Source organism: Cyphellophora attinorum (genome assembly GCF_001299255.1).
Source record: "Cyphellophora attinorum strain CBS 131958 chromosome Unknown Contig6, whole genome shotgun sequence".
NCBI lineage: Eukaryota > Fungi > Ascomycota > Eurotiomycetes > Chaetothyriales > Cyphellophoraceae > Cyphellophora > Cyphellophora attinorum.
The window spans coordinates 1206619-1225371 of NW_017253234.1; the positions used below are offsets into that span (position 1 = coordinate 1206619).

Here is an 18753-nt window from a genome sequence, read left to right on the forward strand (position 1 = left end):
TGGCGACGAGTGCTCCTGCCGTTGTATGGCTTCTGTGTTCTAGCAGATGCAACTTCTGGCTTCAGGCAGTGAAAGAACGGCATAATTTGTATGGCCGCGGCCGATTTCCGCCCGGCCTGGGCAACATCGGCTGGGCGGCACCCCCTCCGAGGAACTGGAACAGCTGCACGTGGCACTGACTAACTCCTACGATTCTACGCCACAGTTCTCCCTGGCATATTCCTGCAATGTTTCCTGCTCCAGATACAAAGTCATGACGATATAGATATAGACATTGGCCCACCGTTATTCTTAAGCCATGAAGGGCGCCCTACCCCCTCGATCTGGCGCCTTTCGAGCGACGCTGAAAGCTCTCAATACCGAGGCCCGTCTGCCCACACCGCTACGAGACAGTCACTGCGCAAGCTGCTGGAGGAGGATACCCAGACGACAGCTGTCGACATCGCCGGCGAGATCTCTACGATCGGCTTCGCGTATTGCAGCGCCGAGATCACTACTCAGCCATGGACCACAGCGCGCACCCGCCTGCCTGCACGAGGCCTGGCGACGGTCACAGATGCGCCTGCCAACCTGAGTCCACTAGAAGAATATGACGAAAGAGTGCACTCGCGAAAGTTGCGCGATGACGAGCACCAACGAACAATTGTCGAGCACTTGGACGACCTCCACCACATGCTCACAGAGTACCACCCGCCGAAGGTCGTCCACCCATGCATTGCAGATCTGCAGCCGAAGCAGAAGTCCTTCTTTGGATCGATCTTTGGGGGAGGCGAGAAGAAGAAAGTCATAGCGGAACTGCCAGCAGATATGCCAAAGGGCCTGTACATGTATGGAGACGTGGGCTCGGGCAAGACTATGTTGATGGACCTGTTCTACGATACCCTACCAGCGAACATCACTTCCAAAACGCGAATACATTTCCACAACTTCATGCAGGATGTGCACAAGCGCTTGCACAAGTTGCGAATGCAGTACGGCACCGACTTCGACGCTGTTCCTTTCGCAGCAGCAGACATCGCGGAGGGCGCGCAAATTCTCTGCTTCGACGAGTTTCAGTGCACAGACGTGGCAGACGCCATGATCTTGCGGCGGTTGATTGAGGCTCTGATGTCTCATGGCGTTGTTATCGTCACTACCTCAAATCGGCACCCAGATGATTTATACAAGAACGGCATACAGCGCCAATCCTTCATTCCTTGCATCAATCTGCTCAAGTCCCGCATGCGGGTCATTAACCTCGACAGCACGACCGACTATCGTAAGATCCCTCGGCCGCCCTCCGGAGTATACCATCATCCGCTCGACCGTGCCGCCAAATCCCACGCCGATAAGTGGTTCAACTTCCTGGGCGACCCAGAGAAAGATCCTCCACACTCGTCCACAATCCAGGTGTGGGGTCGCGACGTCCAGATCCCGCTTGTCAGCGGCACAGCAGCGCGCTTCACCTTTGACGAACTTATCGGCCGAGCAACCGGCGCAGCAGACTACATCGAGATGATGCGCAGCTTCGACTCATTCATCGTCACGGACGTCCCAGGCATGACACACCGCGAGCGTGACTGGGCGCGCCGCTTCATCACGTTCATCGACGCCGTATACGAAAGCCACGCAAAACTCGTGCTTACCACGGCCGTACCTCTCAGCCACTTGTTCCTCAGCAAGGACGAGCTGGACGACAGCATGAAGAAGACGCAGCAGGCTGTGGGCAAGGACTCGTCAGCGGATGAGAAGGCAGCTAAGCAGAAGGTGGACGAGGGGCATGATGTGGATGATGTGATGCGCAATCTGATGGATGATTTGGGGATGAATATGGCGATGTTGAAGAACAGTGCGTTGTTTAGTGGTGATGAAGAGCGGTTTGCTTTTGCGCGCGCGTTGAGTAGGCTGAGCGAGATGGGAAGTCAGGAGTGGGTGGAGAGAGGGCTGGGATTAGAGAAGTTGGGAGGGATTGCAGAGAAGGAGGGCTGGAGTCGGGTGAGGTCGAGGTGGCGGGAGGATAGTTTGTGAACTGCTATAGACAAGATATAGCAGATGAGCGAATCGAGACTCGATTGCACACTTCATTGTCAGCATCTGGCGAGGCTCCCTTTTTACTGCCTGACTTTCAGGGGCAGCTCTCGGCTATCCTTCCCCTAAGAAGTCTCCGAGGGTCCCGGGGTGACGAACTGCGCCCTCAAAAAATGTTATGCGGGTCCTCACTTTCACTCACGACTGTTTCCTAAGACACGACCTTTGCTCCGTCTGGACATGGCACTCCTTACCACAGTCACTCCTTAGCAAAACACCAGCAATAGAGCCTCACACTCCGCGACCATGGCTCGTCTCGGACGCGGCGGGTTCCTGATCCTCGCCGCGGTCTTTCACTTCGTGTACATCTGGTCAATCTTCGACATCTACTTCGTCAGTCCCATTGTCCATGGCATGACCGCCCACCGCGTCGAGCATGTCAACGGTAAAGCACCCGCCAAGCGCCTCGTGCTCTACGTCGGCGACGGTCTGCGCGCCGACAAGGCATTCCAGTCGTTTCCCGACCCGAGTCCTCCCAACGATCCACCGACCGCCGACGATCTGACGCCACGACCACTCGCGCCTTTCATTCGTTCGAGAGTGCTCGAGCACGGTACGTTTGGCATGAGTCACACGCGTGTGCCGACTGAATCACGACCTGGCCATGTGGCTCTGATCGCAGGCCTCTACGAGGATGTCTCCGCTGTCACGACCGGGTGGAAGAACAACCCAGTCGACTTCGACTCCGTCTTCAACCGTTCACGCCACACGTGGTCATGGGGCTCGCCGGACATCCTGCCTATGTTCTCCGACGGCGCCGTGCCTGGTCGGGTCGATGCCGATCACTACCCGCCTGAGTTCGAAGACTTCTCGTCTGATGCCACGGCGCTGGATATCTGGGTATTTGACAAAGTCAAGGCGATGTTCGCCGAGGCCAAGACGAATAAGACGCTGGATGCTATGTTGCGGGAGGAGCAGGTTGTCTTCTTTTTGCATTTGTTGGGGCTCGATACAACGGGACATGGGTTCAGGCCGTATAGTAAAGAGTATTTGCATAATATCAAAGTGGTGGATCAGGGCGTTGAGGAGATCACGAAGCTGATGGAAGACTTCTACGGTGATGATGGTGAGACAGCATATGTCTTCACTGCTGATCATGGCATGAGTGACTTCGGGAGTCATGGCGATGGGCATCCGAATAACACCCGCACGCCTTTGGTGGTTTGGGGCAGTGGCGTGGCGAAGCCCAGCTTGTACAAAGACAGAGATGCGCCGGGCCATGAGGATGGCGTGAGTCACGATTGGGGTCTGGACACGGTGCAGCGGCACGATGTGAATCAGGCGGATGTCGCTGCACTCATGGCGTATCTTGTCGGACTGGAGTTTCCTGTCAACTCGGTCGGCGAGCTGCCGCTGAGCTACTTGGCGGCGTCGGATCAAGAGAAGGCAGTAGCGGCACTGGTCAACACGAAGCAAGTGCTCGAGATGTATAATGTCAAAGAGGAGGAGAAGAAGGCCACGGCAATGCAGTACCGACCCTACACTGGCTTTGCGAAAGTCAACGCAACAGCAGCTGATCGCGTCGCCGAGATCGAGCGCAGTATTTCTGCTGGTAGGCATCAGGACGCCATCAAGTTGTCTTCGATCCTATTCCAGGACATCCTACAAGGGCTTCGCTACCTACAGACCTACGACTGGCTCTTCCTGCGCGCCATCATCACCCTTGGCTACCTTGGCTGGATCGCCTATGCCTTCACCACCGTCATCGACCTTCACGTCACCCAGGGCAGCGCCGTCCCGCACCGCAACTTCGCGACCATTGCAGCATTTTCATCCATTCTTGTACTACTATACGCATCATTCGTCGTCGACCGCTCACCATTCATGTACTACCTTTACGCGTTCTTCCCCGTCTTCTTCTGGGAGGAGGTCTTCGCCCGCCGCAAGGGCTGTCTTTCTGGCATCAAAAATCTATTCAGCGATATGAAGGATTCTTCCGACTACTTTACGTTTGCGATTCAAGCAGCCATTTTCATCGGCGTTATCCAAGCGATGGTGCAATCATATTTCCATCGCGGCATTTTCACGGTCATCTACGGCTTGGCAGCGTTCTGGCCGAGTCTGTATGGACAGGAGTTTGTGAAGCAAAATTCGAACACTTTACTGGCGTGGGCGGCTGGCTGTATCACCCTGAGCACTTTTACGATGTTGCCAGTGTTGAAAATTGAGGATGCCAATACTATCACATATGGAGGTATACTCATGCTGCTGGCCGGCTGTGGGTATTTGTACTTCGAGCATACGATCACATCGCAGTCAAGGTCGAGCAAGACGGCGGGAATGCAGACCAGTGCACTCAGCAGGACGATCATGGGTGCACAGGTCGGCGTTATCCTCCTGACGATCATCGTCACACGTTCGAGCGTGCTGAGCTTACAGGCAAAGAAGGGTCTGCCGTTGGGAAACCAAGTGCTGGGATTCTTCTGTCTCATCAGCTCAATCGTCCTGCCATTTGTGCATCGACTGGCTCCCAACAACCATTACCTCCACCGGCTGATGGTCATCTTCTTGACCTTTGCGCCTTGCTTCATCCTCCTCACCTTGTCATACGAGGGACTATTCTACTTTGCCTTTGGCGCGCTCTTGCTCACCTGGGTCCGGCTCGAGCACGCGATCTACATGTTCCACTCCACGCCTCACAAGGACACAACGCCAACAAAGAAGACAAAATCCAATGGCACCGCCGTCCCACCCACAGCCATCACCATCAACTCCACCTCCGCCGCAAATACAGACCTCATCCCGCGCAAAACCCACCGCACACTTACCCTCGCCGATCTCCGCACCTCCCTCTTCTTCTACGTCCTCCTGCAATCCGCCTTCTTCTCCACCGGAAACATCGCTTCCGTCTCCGCTTTCAGTCTCGACGCCGTCAACCGCCTCATCCCTGTCTTCGACCCCTTCTCTCAAGCAGCTCTCCTAATCTACAAGATCCTCGTACCATTCGCACTTATCTCCGCCGCACTAGGGATCTTGAACAGGAGGGTAGGATTACAAAGCTCGGCGCTATTCATGGTGGTCATGGCGTTTAGCGATCTGATGACGGTGGAGTTCTTTTGGGTGGTAAGGGATGAGGGGAGTTGGCTGGAGATTGGGACGACGATCAGTCATTTTGTGATTGCGAGCTTAATTGGGGTGTTTGTGGCCGGGTTGGAGGGGGTTAGCGAGGCTTTGATTGCGGGGGTGGAGGTTGATGATATTGGTGGATTTGAATCAGAGGCCAGGAGAGAAGGCGGCGTTGAGGTCGTTGGAAACGGGGTCGCTCAAAAGGAACAGGCTAGGTAGACGGCGAATTGGTGTTGGCTGTCATACAGGAATGTTGGCGAGTGTATCAGGGAGAACCTTATGTAGAATATGTACATCGCATAGATCGTAATCTACAGAGTGAGGCTCAAGCTGGACGGTTGTGCCGGGGCAAAACCCAGCACGGCGGCGCTTTCCTCGGTTGCCTGAAAACTGAATGGTTGCCTCGTGCCTGCCAAAGTGGTGGCTGCCAGTATATGGCGCTAACCTTCTCAAAAACTTTGATCGACGCTCCTTCCCTATGCTAAGGATTGCCCAGGCTGTTACTGAGAGTACTGGGCGTTTTTCTGACAGCAGCCTCCCCAACTAGCGAAGCCAACAGGTACCAATCTTTCGCACTGACACTCAAATGAGGCCCATCTCAAGCACACCAACTCGATCAGCGTAACATTGCCCGTATCTCAGCACCCTGTCTGGCCAAGAAACCTATGATGAGCGGCATTTGTCAACCTCACCCGGCCCGATATGTCTAGTCCTCCCAATGAACGTGAAAGACTCCTCTCCAACCAGTCCTCATCTTAGATGGCGGACTCGGCACAACACTATCCCAACCACCATACAACTACAACTTTACCTCTTCGGAGACACCACTATGGTCGTCGCACCTGCTAATATCCGATCCGGAGGCCCTCGCCGACGTGCACCATCGCTTCGTGGAAAGAGGTGCAAACATCGTCCTGACAGCGACCTACCAGGCCAGCTATGAGGGCTTCGCGAAAACGGGTATCAACGACGCAAAGGCCGAGATGCTCATGAGGAGCTCTGTGGATCTTGCTCGACGCGCCTTCCATGGAGACGGGATCAACAGAGAGGGCCTCGTAGCGTTGAGTCTGGGTCCCTACGGAGCGACTACGATCCCCTCGACAGAGTACAGTGGTGATTACGGGGCGGGCCCTGAACGGAACTTTCAGCAAACGATGCAAGAAGCGCTGGAAGACTGGCATGAACGACGACTGAACCTATTCACGCATGAAGACGTTGACCTTTATGCATTCGAGACGGTACCGCGACTAGATGAAATCAAAGCCATCCGACAGATAATGGACAACGTAGTCGCACTTGAAGGGGCCTCTGCCAAACCATGGTGGCTGACCTGCGTCTTCCCAAACGATGCCAAATCTGACGGCTCCTACACCCTACCGGACGGCTCCACAGTCAAGGACATTGTCCAAGCGCTATTCGGCAGCAGAGGCGCATGGACGGGCAGTGTCTCTAAGCCATGGGGCATTGGGCTGAACTGTACGAAGATCTGGAAGGTCAGACGAATAGTTCAAGACTTCGAGGCTGCGATCAGATACAGCGGTCATCAAGCGCCTATGTTAGTCCTCTATCCGGACGGGGCTGGGAATGAGGTGTACGATACGGCATTGCAGAAATGGGTGCAGAAGGAGCGGGAGGGGGATGATGGCACGAAGCAGAAAAGTTGGGATGCAGAGATGGCGGACATTGTAACGGAGGTGGTGGAGAGGGGCCGCTGGGCTGGAGTGGTTGTTGGTGGGTGCTGCAAGACTGGTTTTGAAGAGATTCGTGGGCTGAGTGGACGCTTGAAAGGACGCGAGAGCACTTGAGCTGCGACGTGGAGTGGCATGTTGCAAAACTTCTGCCTTATCATCATCATTTGGACATTGACAGTGGTCTGCGACGACTAGGGGCAAGCAAGCAGTCGAGCTAGCCGACGGTCTACTGTAGAGGTGTAATGGCATCATCATTAGACCCTACGCATGACCCGTTCGACTCATCGAGCCATTATTCGTGGTGTTGAGCCGGGGCGCTACTTGCTGTCAGCAACATGTGCTTCAAGGACGAAGTAGCTGTCTCACCTTCGCATAGCCACCAGGCGACAGCTATGGGCGCGCCGTCTTCCTTCCGCAGACACACCGTTGTTGCGTGGAACGCATGGAGTCCTTTTTCGTGGTTGGAGCTCATTCCATTGTCTTATTCAGACACTGAGTGAAGGTGGACTGTTGCTTGTAGTCGTAGTTGGCTAGAATTTCCAGAGCTACAAACGCATCCGCATCCTTCTCACGGGCGATTTGTTTTAGCTGATCGAAATTTCCCCACGTGTTGAAGATGTTCCTGAAAATCAGACCGCTCATGGCGCTTCGCAGACCACCATCGCCGACTGGCGCTTTGTTGTAGATTCTGTCGATGAGCTGTATCATGCCGGTCTTCCATAATTGCTTTGCATCCGTCGGTATAGAGTAACTCGCCGCGTGGCCTTCAGTCAACTTCCGTAACAGCTCGCAGGCGATTACGACTTTTGCAGTCTTCATCAACAGTCGGTCTGCCAGTACGTAGGCATCGAGCAGAGCATCCATCTCCGCGAACGGTCCCTCTGAGTCGGAGAAGTACTGGGGCCACGTCTTGCTGAGCCATTTGTAAGGGCACTTGCAGAGTTCGGTGACCTCTCTAGCATAACAGTACAGCAGAACAATTGCAACAGCGACTGGTGTGGTTTCCTTGAGGTCTACGGTAGCGTCGGCTTTCTCTTTGAAGTCGTTGTCGAGCAGCGCCTTGAAGTAATTAGACTTGTAGTAGATAGTCGGGCGGTGGACTTTGAAGATCTTGCCATCGCATGTGATGGTGAAATCGGCGAACCGAGCTTCGCGCAGCGCCTGACACGCTTCGTCGCGGGGATAGTCGGCGTCTTCGGTCGACATGTTTGCGAGCGATTTCGGACGTTGGAAGTTGATGTGGAATGAGAAGGGCTGCGCAATCTGGTCTCTGGCAGCAATGGTAGTGTCAAAGGTGTGGCTAAAACATAAAAAAAGATGGCTGTGCACTGGCAGCGCAGAAAGTCCAGAAAGTCGCAGGAACATGAGAAGTGGCAAACGGGGCAGTCACTACTAGATTGGTGACAGTGGTGCCTTCACTTACCAGGTGGGATCCGCCTGTAGTCAGGTCGGAGTCAGGAAAAATTCAAGCAGGGAGTCAGGCACGATTTCCTCAAGTTCACTTGTCGTAATGATATGTTGTCATGAGATGGTTCAATGGAGGATTCAGGTCGGATAGGTCGTCCACACCTGGATCCAAGTCATGCTGATGGAGTCCTTCGTTTAGAGGTGCCGCTCCTTATGCTCAAGAATCAGTTGTAACGTGGTAGGCCGAGACATGGTGCAAGACGTCCAATGCTCATGTTAGTGATCACAGAGTGCGTAATTCAGACGCCAGGCCGGAAGTTGAGGAAAGTAGAGAATATGCCAGAAATTGTGGCAGCGATTTATGATATCTTTGCTGTCCATATCTGAAACTCGTGCTTGAGACCTGACGAGAGACTGACAGGGGGGCCCTCTGTCCGGTGAAGAGTGTGATCGCACCCTGGTAACTTCCTCCTATCCATCATGGTGGCCTCCTTTCGTTGCATGCCGCCGGTCTTCGAGGATCTCGTGGAAGGTGGTGACTGGTCGCCATGTGCTGAAGCTGTCGCGGGCGGTATGTCTGACAATCACGACGACGTGTCCAGTGTTCAGCAGCTACCGATTCAATTCGACAGGTCACCATTCCTCCATCAAGGCTTCCCAGTTCTGCTTTGGAGAACGAGAGCTATCTACATGGAACCAGAAAGATTTGATTGCCAACCAGGTTGCTTGATCTTTCTGCTTGACAAGGTCCTGCAGTTCCTCCTTTCGCTTGTGCTTGCTTGCTTGATAACTTGACAACGCCCAAGCGGTGATCAAAGGCTTCAAGTGGGAGTCCGTTTCAGGAATACGGTCGTAGCAATGCTCTAGAAAGAACAGAAACAAGTGCCATAAGTTGTTGAGAACTCCCTCGGATAGCTTATCGAAACCGGTAAGGATATCTAGTGCCGTTTGTCGCTTGAGGTCTGGAAGCAGCAGAAAGTCTGCGATGGTGTAGAGCTCGACCAGCAGCGCAAAGCGCTTGATGAGCCGTCCAAAGCTGGGCCGATCGAGCTTTTCAGAAGCATGTTGGATGAGTCGTTCAGGGGCAGGCTCGCAGTCCTTGAATGTTTGAAAGTATTGTGGCCACGGTGTGTCGGAGGAGCGTGTGTCGGAGTAGAGAACAGGAAGCTCGTTCGTGTAGCAGTGAAAGATCATGCAAGCAACTACTCCAGGAGTGTAGTCATGAAGATTGACGCGCCATCAGCCTTCTCTTTGAAGTCATCAGTGATTACGGCTTTGAAGAAGGCGGACTTCGAAACCAAGATCAATCGGTGTACGCGGAAGACGTGGTCGTTGCAACGGATTTCGAAGTCGCTGAGTTCACCAGACTGCAGGATGTCATGAGCTTCGGTGACCGAGTACACCGCGCCGGATGGAGCCATGCTGCTGGAAGGACGATGCTAACGAGCGAGATTTGGCCAATTGAGATGAGGCTGCGTGATCATGAGCCTGCGAGATGGTGGAAAAAGATTAGTATTTTTGGACTGACGGAGTCCTCCTCGAGTAGCCACACTTGCATTGTCTGGTTGCCGGCAACAAGGCTTGGCGTGAAGCGCCGTTGAGCTGTCTCTCAGGTGAAGATATCGAGTGAATCTGCTGGCTTGGCATCCCGCAATTGCTCGCTACGCGAGGGAGAAACACGGAGGACCGGAATGATCAAGTCAAACCTCCTCGACGATGACACACCTGCCGACCGACCAATTTACAATACCTTGCACCGTCCATTGTCCACGCAGAAACTCATGCCACCAGCCGCCCGCGCCACCAATATTGCCAACCGCACCCTCGAGGCCCTTCACCCCAACCATGCCTTCGCGGTGCCGCCAGTCCTGCTCTGCCTTCTCGCCAGCCTGCCTCACCGCTTCATCTTCGTCCTCTTCCCGATACAAATCACACTTTTCACATTCCGTGCACTTCTTCCCAGCTGTCGGTCGGAAATGCTCGCAGAAGTGTCGATAGCCTGCCGCGCCCTCAGCGTTGCCAGCTGCTCCTGCCTTGCCAATGTTTGCGCGACACAGGTAACACATAGAATAGCCGCAGACGCAGGTGAGCTTGTTGCATCCACTTGATTTGACGAAGGCGGTGCCGCAGCGCGGGCACACCCGCTTGATCGCAGCTGTTCGAGCAGCTTCGACGCTTGTCCGGAGGGACACGATGAGTGGTTCATGGCAGATATGCGGGTCGTGCCAGGCCTTCGAGCAGGTCAGACAAGATGGCCGAGCGCATGCTGGACTGAGACAGGTGAATTTCGATCGTCTATTTTGCAGAGCCACCTGTGCCAGAGCGTCGTAGAACAGACGCTGCGACCATGAGGGAAAGAGAAAAAGTAGTGGGCCAAGGAAGATGACCAGGGCCGGCAGGAACGCTAGCAGTAATAGCAGAGCAAATGCAGGCACGGCCGGCTTGCGAAGCGACCAACGAAGAGACCTGGCTGCCGCGGTATCGAGCCGTCGATCGACCTCAGCGTAGTTACAGAACGGACAGCGAACCAGCTCCACGTTTGTAGACTGAATGTTGGCCTCGAAGAGTCGCGATTCGAACGTGGCCCAGGTGGTCAAACCGGACGGCTGCGTCAAGATTGCTCGCTGTACCAGAAACGTAGGAATGCGTCCTGTACAGCCTGCTGTTGAGAGGCACTTTAACGTGCCATATTCGACATCGATCGACCGGTGCCAGCCCTGCCCAAAGATAGCCTCATGAAGCGTGCGGCGAACACAGTCCAAGCAGACATCGTGGTCGCCTGTGGAACAGCAGGTTACGTCCTCGAACGGAACGTCATTGTAGCAGACCTGGCATTCGAAGAGGGCTGCAGCTTCGACTGCCTCTTCATGGTTGATCTCTGCTGCCAGCACGTGATCTGCAGACTCAGTCACTTCATGTTGTCGCTGTTGCTCGGCCCTCACATAGATCGACTCCAGCTCTTGATCCAGTTGAGCCGATTCGGTAGCTATCAATTGCTGCGGTTTACCATCCACCACTCGTTCGAACAGGACTGCTGGTGCGTCACCCAGATTGCGCTTCTGCTTCCATCCTATGGCTTGCTTGAACATGGCCCATTTAGACTTATTTGCGATGTCAAGCAGAATGGGCCGGGCCCTCGAGTACGAGTAATTGACCTCTGCGAGAACGGCGTCGACGGAGCTCTTGCTTGACGACCGGAACTCGAGCATCAGTGCCTTCGTAGAAGCGCTGATGTAACTGCTGGACCGGAACAGCTCTTCAGCAGGAATGGCTTTGCCAGGCTCTCTGGGAGGATTCTCTACGCGACCACCTGCCCATTCTCCCTTGAACTTGTACAGCTGCTCTGTGCATATCTGCACGCGACTATCGCCGTCGAAACGCCGTAGAAGCTCCCGGAAGACCTCAACCTTGATGTCCGGGAAGACGTCGGCTAACGTATGTAAGTCCTTGTTTAGAGATGTCGTTTGCGCATCTTCCTCCGTGGGCGGGGGGGACTTCTTCGGGCGGAAAGCATTCTTGCGCAGTGTCTCGGCGAGTATAGAGGAAGGCGAGCTGGAGCGCGAGGGTAACGTGTTCGATGAACGGCTTCGCTGCAGTGGAGGGTGTGGTACGGAGGAGGGGTTACGTGAGCGCTTGGACGTGACTGTGTTCAACCACATATTCTCGGTGGTCAGTGCCAGACATGTTTGAGAATGCGAGCAGTATCTAGAGAGCCTGAGAGACTGTTTGGCAGCTGTGAATTGTAGGCCAGACTTTAGTTGCGGTGAGATGTTATCGAGACGTTTGCTAACTGATATGTCTCAAATAGCGCGAGAAGGTGGTATGTCATGGGTGACGCCTTGGCTCGGAGTTCCGAGGTTCCCTTCCACATCTGCCTCACCAAAGTATCCCCTAGGCACTCTTTCTTTCCGGCCTCCTTCAGGACAGTCTGAGACAAAAACAAAAACCATCGGGGCTCAATCGGGATTCGAACCCGAGGCCTGTCACATTCTCGCAGTTGTTTGGACTCAACTGTAGGCGGTGCCCGAAGCGACAATCATACCACTAGACCATTGAGCCATGCCAATTCAATTCTGATCTACAATTCATCTGTGTGCGAAAGTAGCACGAATTTCAGGTTTTCGCCGGATTTACACGTATATAAAGCTCATTGTCTATCACAATCTAAGCACAGTAAAAAGGGGCCAACATCTTGGCTTGCTGCCCTGAAAGCTCATTAACATCTGCACGCAGTTGAACATCTCATATACACACAGGTCGATACTGGCCCTTCCACAACATCCCTGTCATCTACATCCTGGAGTGGTATCTCAATCCGCACGATGCCAATGCGCGATATAGCCTTTGGCAGCAAACTGGCACTTGGGACTGACATCTGCCTTGCAAAACGGATTCTGGATCCAGAGGCGCCAAATCTTCACCGTGCCCGCGGCCTTATGCGACGCGTTCTTACGCCGTCCGAAATGCTACAAGCTGAGTCTCGCTTTCCTCTCTTCAAAGCTGGCAGCGAAAAGGTCGACAGCACATGGCATCAGCCAGGGTCCCCACAACTTCGCATGCTCAGCCATCATCTAGCTGGACGTTTTGCCGCGAAAGAGGCTGCCATTAAGGCATGGGGCCAAGCGGTCTCGTGGCAAAATATCATCATCTCATCTACCCATGCTGGAAAGCCGTCAATAGCCATCCAGTGTCGTACAACGTCAGCAGATGAGACGACTGGCATTCGCCAACACGGTGCGGTATCCATCTCTCACGACGGCGACTACTGCCATGCAACTGTGTTAGGAGATCACCTTGATGAGGAACTCTTCCAGATGCTCATGAAGGAAAAACCGTCAGTGGCTCGTTTTCGAATTGGAATCGAGAAGACAACGAGTTCAAGGTCTCTTACCGGAGATACTGACGGTGATCCCATCGAGCCACGTCCTCCGGAGAGGCTGCAGTCACGACTATCCGCCGCTATTCCGGACTCAGGACGCCCACTATCGCCCATGACAAGACTTTCCAGTGCCCGTAGTCGCGTTCGAGTAGGGCCCGGATTAAGACAAGCCGGAAAACAAGTCGGAAAACGAGTCAGGCTAGAACAAGCCAGAAAAGCTGGCTTAGGCGATGGCTCCTCCAAATCATGGCGCAAATCATGGGCCGAAGCAACTAACAACGAAGTTTCCGGCTCGCCTTCCGAAGCTGATACTCCGAAGGAGACGGATAATGATCCACTTGACGCAGACCTTTACCAATCGCCCGTGAATGAAAGGTCTGCTCGAGGTCTTCGTGCTTGGGCGGCTAAGACAGATGCTATGTTCGCACCATGGGCCGAAGCAGCGATTGACGACAATGGCGACTCGTCTCCGAAAGGCGGTGCCTCCAAGGACGCAAACGCTGGTCATCCTGAAAGACCGAGTGAGAAATAGGCCTATCTGTGAAACCAACTACGCAAACCGCAAGACTCGGTGCACACGCTAGGGAAGCTACGCATGCTACCAGAATCTACAGGTCGCCGGCGTCGACGCACTTCAGTCCGCGTAACCCAGTCGTCGCAACTGTGCACGCGTCTATCCTCCGGACAGTGCGCAGACTCGCATCAGACGCAAAGCGCTGCAACAGAGCGGCGCAAAAAGCGCGGATGCACGTTGGCGGCCGATGACATGTGCCGATTGCGTACGCAAAGGCAGTGCTCTTGCCCAATTGCACAGGGAAGCTGACGGGCTCGAGTTCCCAAGCAGGCTCCCGTGACGTGTTCGGGAGATGCACATAAAGGCAGTCACGACCTGCGAAGTGCTCTTCCATCTGGAAAGAACCGCAGCCGGGAAATGCGAAGACGCCAGCGGCTTTCATAGCACGTCTCCGACCTCTCGGAAAAACCTACCACGAAGATCATACGTATCAGGAGCTGAGGACGTTCAAGACGTAAGAATGAAGGCTCATTGCCCCTTCCATTCAAACGTATGGGCATCAGATGAGATTGTAATTTAGCCTACATGTACAGTATTTGGCCAGCCGAAGTTGACCTAAGCCGCCCTTCGGAGGTTCATTCAGCTCACCCTCCATCCGATACTTTGGGAGGTCTTTGTACATTAGCAAGCTCCATCCCAATAGGGTCATGTACACAGCTTCCAAGGTTGAATTTCCTGGTCTGTCTGGCCCAGGAGCCTGATGTCATAAGCGCCAGACGCACCTCTGCGCTGCACAAATACGGGCAGTCGAGATTGCCTCGTTGCCTGATTCCTTCGTCGCTCTTGTTAACGCGCATTTGACTGGTCGGCCCATGACAAAGGGATGGAAGGCAGTAAAAGGAAGCTTCCCAAAGCGCCCCGGTCATAGCTGCCCCACCATGCGAATGACGGCAATTTTCCCCACGCGATCGTGGGATGCAATTCAGCTTCCGGCTCTATTCATCATGAGGGACGGCATACTATACTCACGGCTATTGTGATCTGACCGAGAGTCTGACGTCTTTGGAGGAACGGTGGTTGGGCAGACACAGCGTCTTTGGGATCATCTGACCATCTGCTGGTGCCACGTCCGCGAATTGTATAGTTGCATCATCTCCTCAAGAGGTGTACAATCAGCCAGAGTTGGGGTAACTTGAAGAGCCCTACACAAACCTCAAGTGACAAAGGCTCTCTCTCTTTGACAGAGTGTTGCCTAAAGGCAACACGTCTTTCATCTCCTTTTGGATTAGCGTGTCGAGTGCGATTATATCAATCGCACTCATCCACCCACTTTCATAGTTCTTAGCTATCATCTAATATCATTGAGTTCAGATCTTCTAGTGGGTATTGTGGAACAGCATCAGCCAGGAGCGAGCCATATATAGTTGGTGAGCACTTCTGTTTGAGACCGATCATATACCAGAAAGCTGGGTCGAGCCGCGGCTGCAATCCATGGTTACACAACGTCGACAGGGTACTTCCGACATCTGCAGCCACTACATCATCCCGCAGAAAGGCATCAACGTCAAGCAATGGTCAGCAGGCCTGGCAGCTCTCCTGATGAGGCCGTCCCCATTCTACCATCTCTGAAATTCGGCGTCGTTGGAATAGGCAGGATTGGGCGGCGACATGCTCTCAATCTGCTTCGAAGAGTACCAAAGGCAAAGCTCGTCTGCGTATGTTCGCCGGCCCAGGCAGACCTCGAGTGGGCAAAGAGAGAGCTGGCCCGATATGGTGAGTTGGCCGTCCAGCCTTCGAGATATCGACGTTGTGCTTACCGAATCAGGCGTGTCGATTTTCAGCTCTTTTGACGAAATGATCCAGTTTCCCGGCCTTCAGGCAGTCGTCGTTTCAAGCCTGACGACTCTCCACTACCAGCACACCTTAGAAAGCCTCAGGCGTGGCATTCACGTGCTGTGCGAGAAGCCAGTCTGTCATACAGTGGATGAGGTATGACTCCGAACCCACAGCCAGCTGAACGGTGTGGCTGTTCTCGTTGCATTCAGACTGACTCCGGTCCCTAAGCTCGATGGTCTGATCGAGCTTGCCGCCACGAATCCCCAGGTCTGCCTGATGATCGGATTCACTCGCCGATTCGACGAGTCGTACGAGGAGGCTCTTCAGAAGGTCAAGTCAGGTACGTCTACGCAACCAGAAAGCATCGGACGCTCGGCCCCCTCCGAGAGAACAAAGTTTGTAGGCTTCGCTAGAACTCGGAGATGGGAACTGCTGCTCTTCAGCTGATGACTTGATGACCTGTAGGTGATTATGGCGCGCCCATAGCCTTCGATTCCCAGGCCGCCGAGCCGCTATCACACTCAGAATTTTCACACAACTATTTCAAAAGTTGTGGTGGCATCTTCTTCGATAGTGCGATCCATGACATTGACCTTAGCTTAATGTTCCTCTCCACAAGTCAACCAAGTGCTGGGGCACACGCCTCGGGCAGTGTTCGAAACACTGAGCCTCTGCGACCAAGGCAATGCTTTGCGGTTGGAACGGTCAGTGAGGTACGCCGGCATCAGAGAATGCGCATCGAGCTCGGACTATCGAATTGTGCACTGCATTCTGTGTTCTGACTGGTGGTAGTTCACGTCTCTTCGCTCACCGGCCGAGCATGCATCACACCGAGGCGACGCGGATAATGCTCGCGGAGTGGTTCAATTCAGCTCCGGCCAGATCGCTTCATACTTCAACAGTCGGACTGCTGCAGCGGGTGGCGGCTATGACAACTCGACCGACATTCGTTGTGAGCGCGGCAAGATATCAGTGAACTTGGAGTCTCGGAAGAATCGAGTCAGTGTCCATGATAGCAACGGAGTCGGCTGGCGTGCTCCAGATGATTGGTACGATCGATATCGGGAAGGTTTTGTGTCAGAAGTCGTGGAGTTCGTGGATGGAATTCTTGACAAACGTGAGTTTCGCATTACCCTGCCGGAGGTCAGGATGGGATTGGAGATTGCGTTGGCGTTGCAGGAAAGCTTGGAGAAAGGAGGAACCGTCTGGTTTGATGAGTCTGGCAGGCGCTCACACCGGGAAGGCGGCATCGTGGATTGAGACTGCATTACCTCTTGCAATGAGACGGAGCATGAGCACAAGGCGTGAATTCAGCTGCACAGCTTCCTCCCAATCAGACACATCAAGCTTGGATGTCGTTGGGAAGGAGCGAGGCGGCGTTTCCGGTGTCGACACAGCAGGTGACAGAGAGAGAAGGGTCACTCACAGAAGCTGCCTGATGCCAACAGCTCATGCAGATGGCGCGAGCAAAGCATCGCAAGAATAGGTCCCCTGTCAAGGCGGCATACCTCCCATTAGAGCCCAGTCGACTTGATGTACGTGCTTGAGCGACACACAAAAGGAAGGCGTGCTGCTCGAAGAATTCGTTGCGATCAGTCGCGCTTTCCTGGTCCAGCGTAACCTCCGTAACCGCCATAACCACCATATCCAGTGCTTCTCGCTACGCCTCCGTTCGGCAGTCCACCACCAACATTTCCGCCCAGTAAGCCATTTGCATTCGCCCTTCCACTCTTCTTTCGCTCATACAACAGCATAGCCAAAGCACCAAATCCAGCTGCAGCAGCCAATCCAAGCAGACTGATGAGCGAGAATCCAACCCTATGATCCGTCACGCTCAAGACCGGCCGTCCGACCATACCGGGCAGCACATCTCCATCTATCCACGCCACGTTGAATGTCAGCGTCAATGGCTCATATCTGATGATCTTCGTTCCCTCCTTGGGCGATGATAACGCTGGGTTAGGCACACTATATGCCGAACTCGCGATCAGATGTGATGGCGGGGGCACAGTCTTCTTCTCCTTTGTTGACGCTTCGAGCGACGTGTGGAACAAGACGTTGATGTTCGTGTGTAAATGCAGATGTGACGTCTGTAGAGTCCCCTGTACCGCGATCGTGAAGGGCGTCCAGGTGTCAACATCGGCAGTACTGCCTACTCCTGTCGAGTCCGCGGTGTCCGTAGACCCTGGTATTATGTTGTCGAGCGGATACGTTGGCACTCGACATGTCAGAGGCACGTCACTGTGTACGAAGAATTCTATCAGGTGGTATAGCTCGTCCGGCAGCTCAGGAATTGTGCAGGTCTGGGTCAAAGGTGTATTGTAAGGGAAGGACAACGGGAGAGCGGTCTCGTTGCAAATCGTGAATGGTATATACTGGAGGTTGCCATGCGAGTCGGTGACATGTTCGCCCGTGTCTATTGTTCGGTTCAAGCAAGAGACTGGGAGGGAGTCGCCAGTCTTGTACCCGCGACGTTCGTTGGGCGTCGCCAAGGGGTTCTGGGTGTCAGCGGCGAGCGATGCTGAGAGGTAAAGTAAGAATATGGGCACGACGCGCAACATAAGAGGTACGCGATACATGCTGATGGCAATACAACGGCGTGGATGAGCCGTAACCTCGTGGTCCCTATCGTGACTGCCACTGCAGACCACAAAAGGGGACCTCAAAGCTGACAATGGAACTTTTTGATCGCGCAGTGCCAAAGTTCTGGCTTAAGTTGGAACCTTGGGGCGAGCCCGATCTTACTCCACTGCACTCCACTCTGTCGCCTTGTAAGTGGAGGCCAACCTACCCGACTGTACCTAGTACTTATGTACTATCTCGAGCCACAGTCAACGACTACCATCGTCAGGAAGTGTCTTGCAATGAGCTTGATGCAAAGCTATCTTATGGCTACTCTGCACTCAGCAAGTGTCAGCCTTCATTGGCGTGTCTTCTGAGACCTCTCATCCTGCAGTCTGATGATCTTAGCCTGCCGATAGCCTCCACGCGATCAGGCTATGGCCATCACCTTCCTCCTATGAGAGCTGGGCACTAGGCGGGCTCCCCTCTTTCTGTGATTCACAGCTCTTACTTGAGAGACAGCCTTGTGTCCTGGACTTGCTAGGCACAGTGACAGCCTCATGTTCCGGACTTGTCGGTCATCCATTATTTGTTTCAGTCATTGCTCAACTTTTCAACAGATCTCACTTTCCATAGAATACTTTCGCGTGGCTCTGTACAGCGACTAACATCTCGACAGGATCTCTGCCATTCACCTTATCAGCAATAACGTTCCCATAGGCCTATACTGT

The 18753-nt window shown here is 53.9% G+C and overlaps 8 protein-coding genes across 8 annotated transcripts; 4 read left to right on the plus strand and 4 right to left on the minus strand.

The window, feature by feature from the left end:
• Window positions 1–298: 298 nt before the first annotated feature.
• AB675_2192 (Protein AFG1) lies at window positions 299–2007 on the plus strand (the record flags this gene model as incomplete). The annotated part of the gene is made up of 2 exons (XM_018142144.1): window positions 299–368; window positions 434–2007. 2 exons carry the CDS (start codon window positions 299–301, stop codon window positions 2005–2007), a joined length of 1644 nt encoding a protein of 547 aa, XP_018002939.1.
• Window positions 2008–2313: 306 nt separating this feature from the next.
• AB675_2193 (GPI ethanolamine phosphate transferase 1) lies at window positions 2314–5352 on the plus strand (the record flags this gene model as incomplete). Its single annotated transcript, XM_018142145.1, has 1 exon — window positions 2314–5352. One exon carries the CDS (start codon window positions 2314–2316, stop codon window positions 5350–5352), a length of 3039 nt encoding a protein of 1012 aa, XP_018003098.1.
• Window positions 5353–7292: 1940 nt separating this feature from the next.
• On the minus strand, window positions 7293–8030 carry AB675_2195 (uncharacterized protein; the record flags this gene model as incomplete). Its single annotated transcript, XM_018142146.1, has 1 exon — window positions 7293–8030. The coding sequence occupies one exon, from the start codon at window positions 8028–8030 to the stop codon at window positions 7293–7295; it is 738 nt and encodes a 245-aa protein (XP_018002911.1).
• An 834-nt stretch (window positions 8031–8864) lies between these two features.
• AB675_2196 (uncharacterized protein) lies at window positions 8865–9425 on the minus strand (the record flags this gene model as incomplete). The annotated part of the gene is made up of 1 exon (XM_018142147.1): window positions 8865–9425. One exon carries the CDS (start codon window positions 9423–9425, stop codon window positions 8865–8867), a length of 561 nt encoding a protein of 186 aa, XP_018002778.1.
• Window positions 9426–9931: 506 nt separating this feature from the next.
• Window positions 9932–11890, minus strand: AB675_2197 (E3 ubiquitin-protein ligase; the record flags this gene model as incomplete). The annotated part of the gene is made up of 1 exon (XM_018142148.1): window positions 9932–11890. The coding sequence occupies one exon, from the start codon at window positions 11888–11890 to the stop codon at window positions 9932–9934; it is 1959 nt and encodes a 652-aa protein (XP_018002905.1).
• A 663-nt stretch (window positions 11891–12553) lies between these two features.
• On the plus strand, window positions 12554–13642 carry AB675_2198 (uncharacterized protein; the record flags this gene model as incomplete). The annotated part of the gene is made up of 1 exon (XM_018142149.1): window positions 12554–13642. One exon carries the CDS (start codon window positions 12554–12556, stop codon window positions 13640–13642), a length of 1089 nt encoding a protein of 362 aa, XP_018002867.1.
• Window positions 13643–15195: 1553 nt separating this feature from the next.
• AB675_2199 (scyllo-inositol 2-dehydrogenase (NAD(+))) lies at window positions 15196–16720 on the plus strand (the record flags this gene model as incomplete). The annotated part of the gene is made up of 5 exons (XM_018142150.1): window positions 15196–15397; window positions 15450–15613; window positions 15689–15800; window positions 15926–16173; window positions 16253–16720. The coding sequence occupies 5 exons, from the start codon at window positions 15196–15198 to the stop codon at window positions 16718–16720; spliced, it is 1194 nt and encodes a 397-aa protein (XP_018003065.1).
• Window positions 16721–17052: 332 nt separating this feature from the next.
• AB675_2200 (uncharacterized protein) lies at window positions 17053–18039 on the minus strand (the record flags this gene model as incomplete). The annotated part of the gene is made up of 1 exon (XM_018142153.1): window positions 17053–18039. One exon carries the CDS (start codon window positions 18037–18039, stop codon window positions 17053–17055), a length of 987 nt encoding a protein of 328 aa, XP_018003062.1.
• Window positions 18040–18753: the final 714 nt, after the last annotated feature.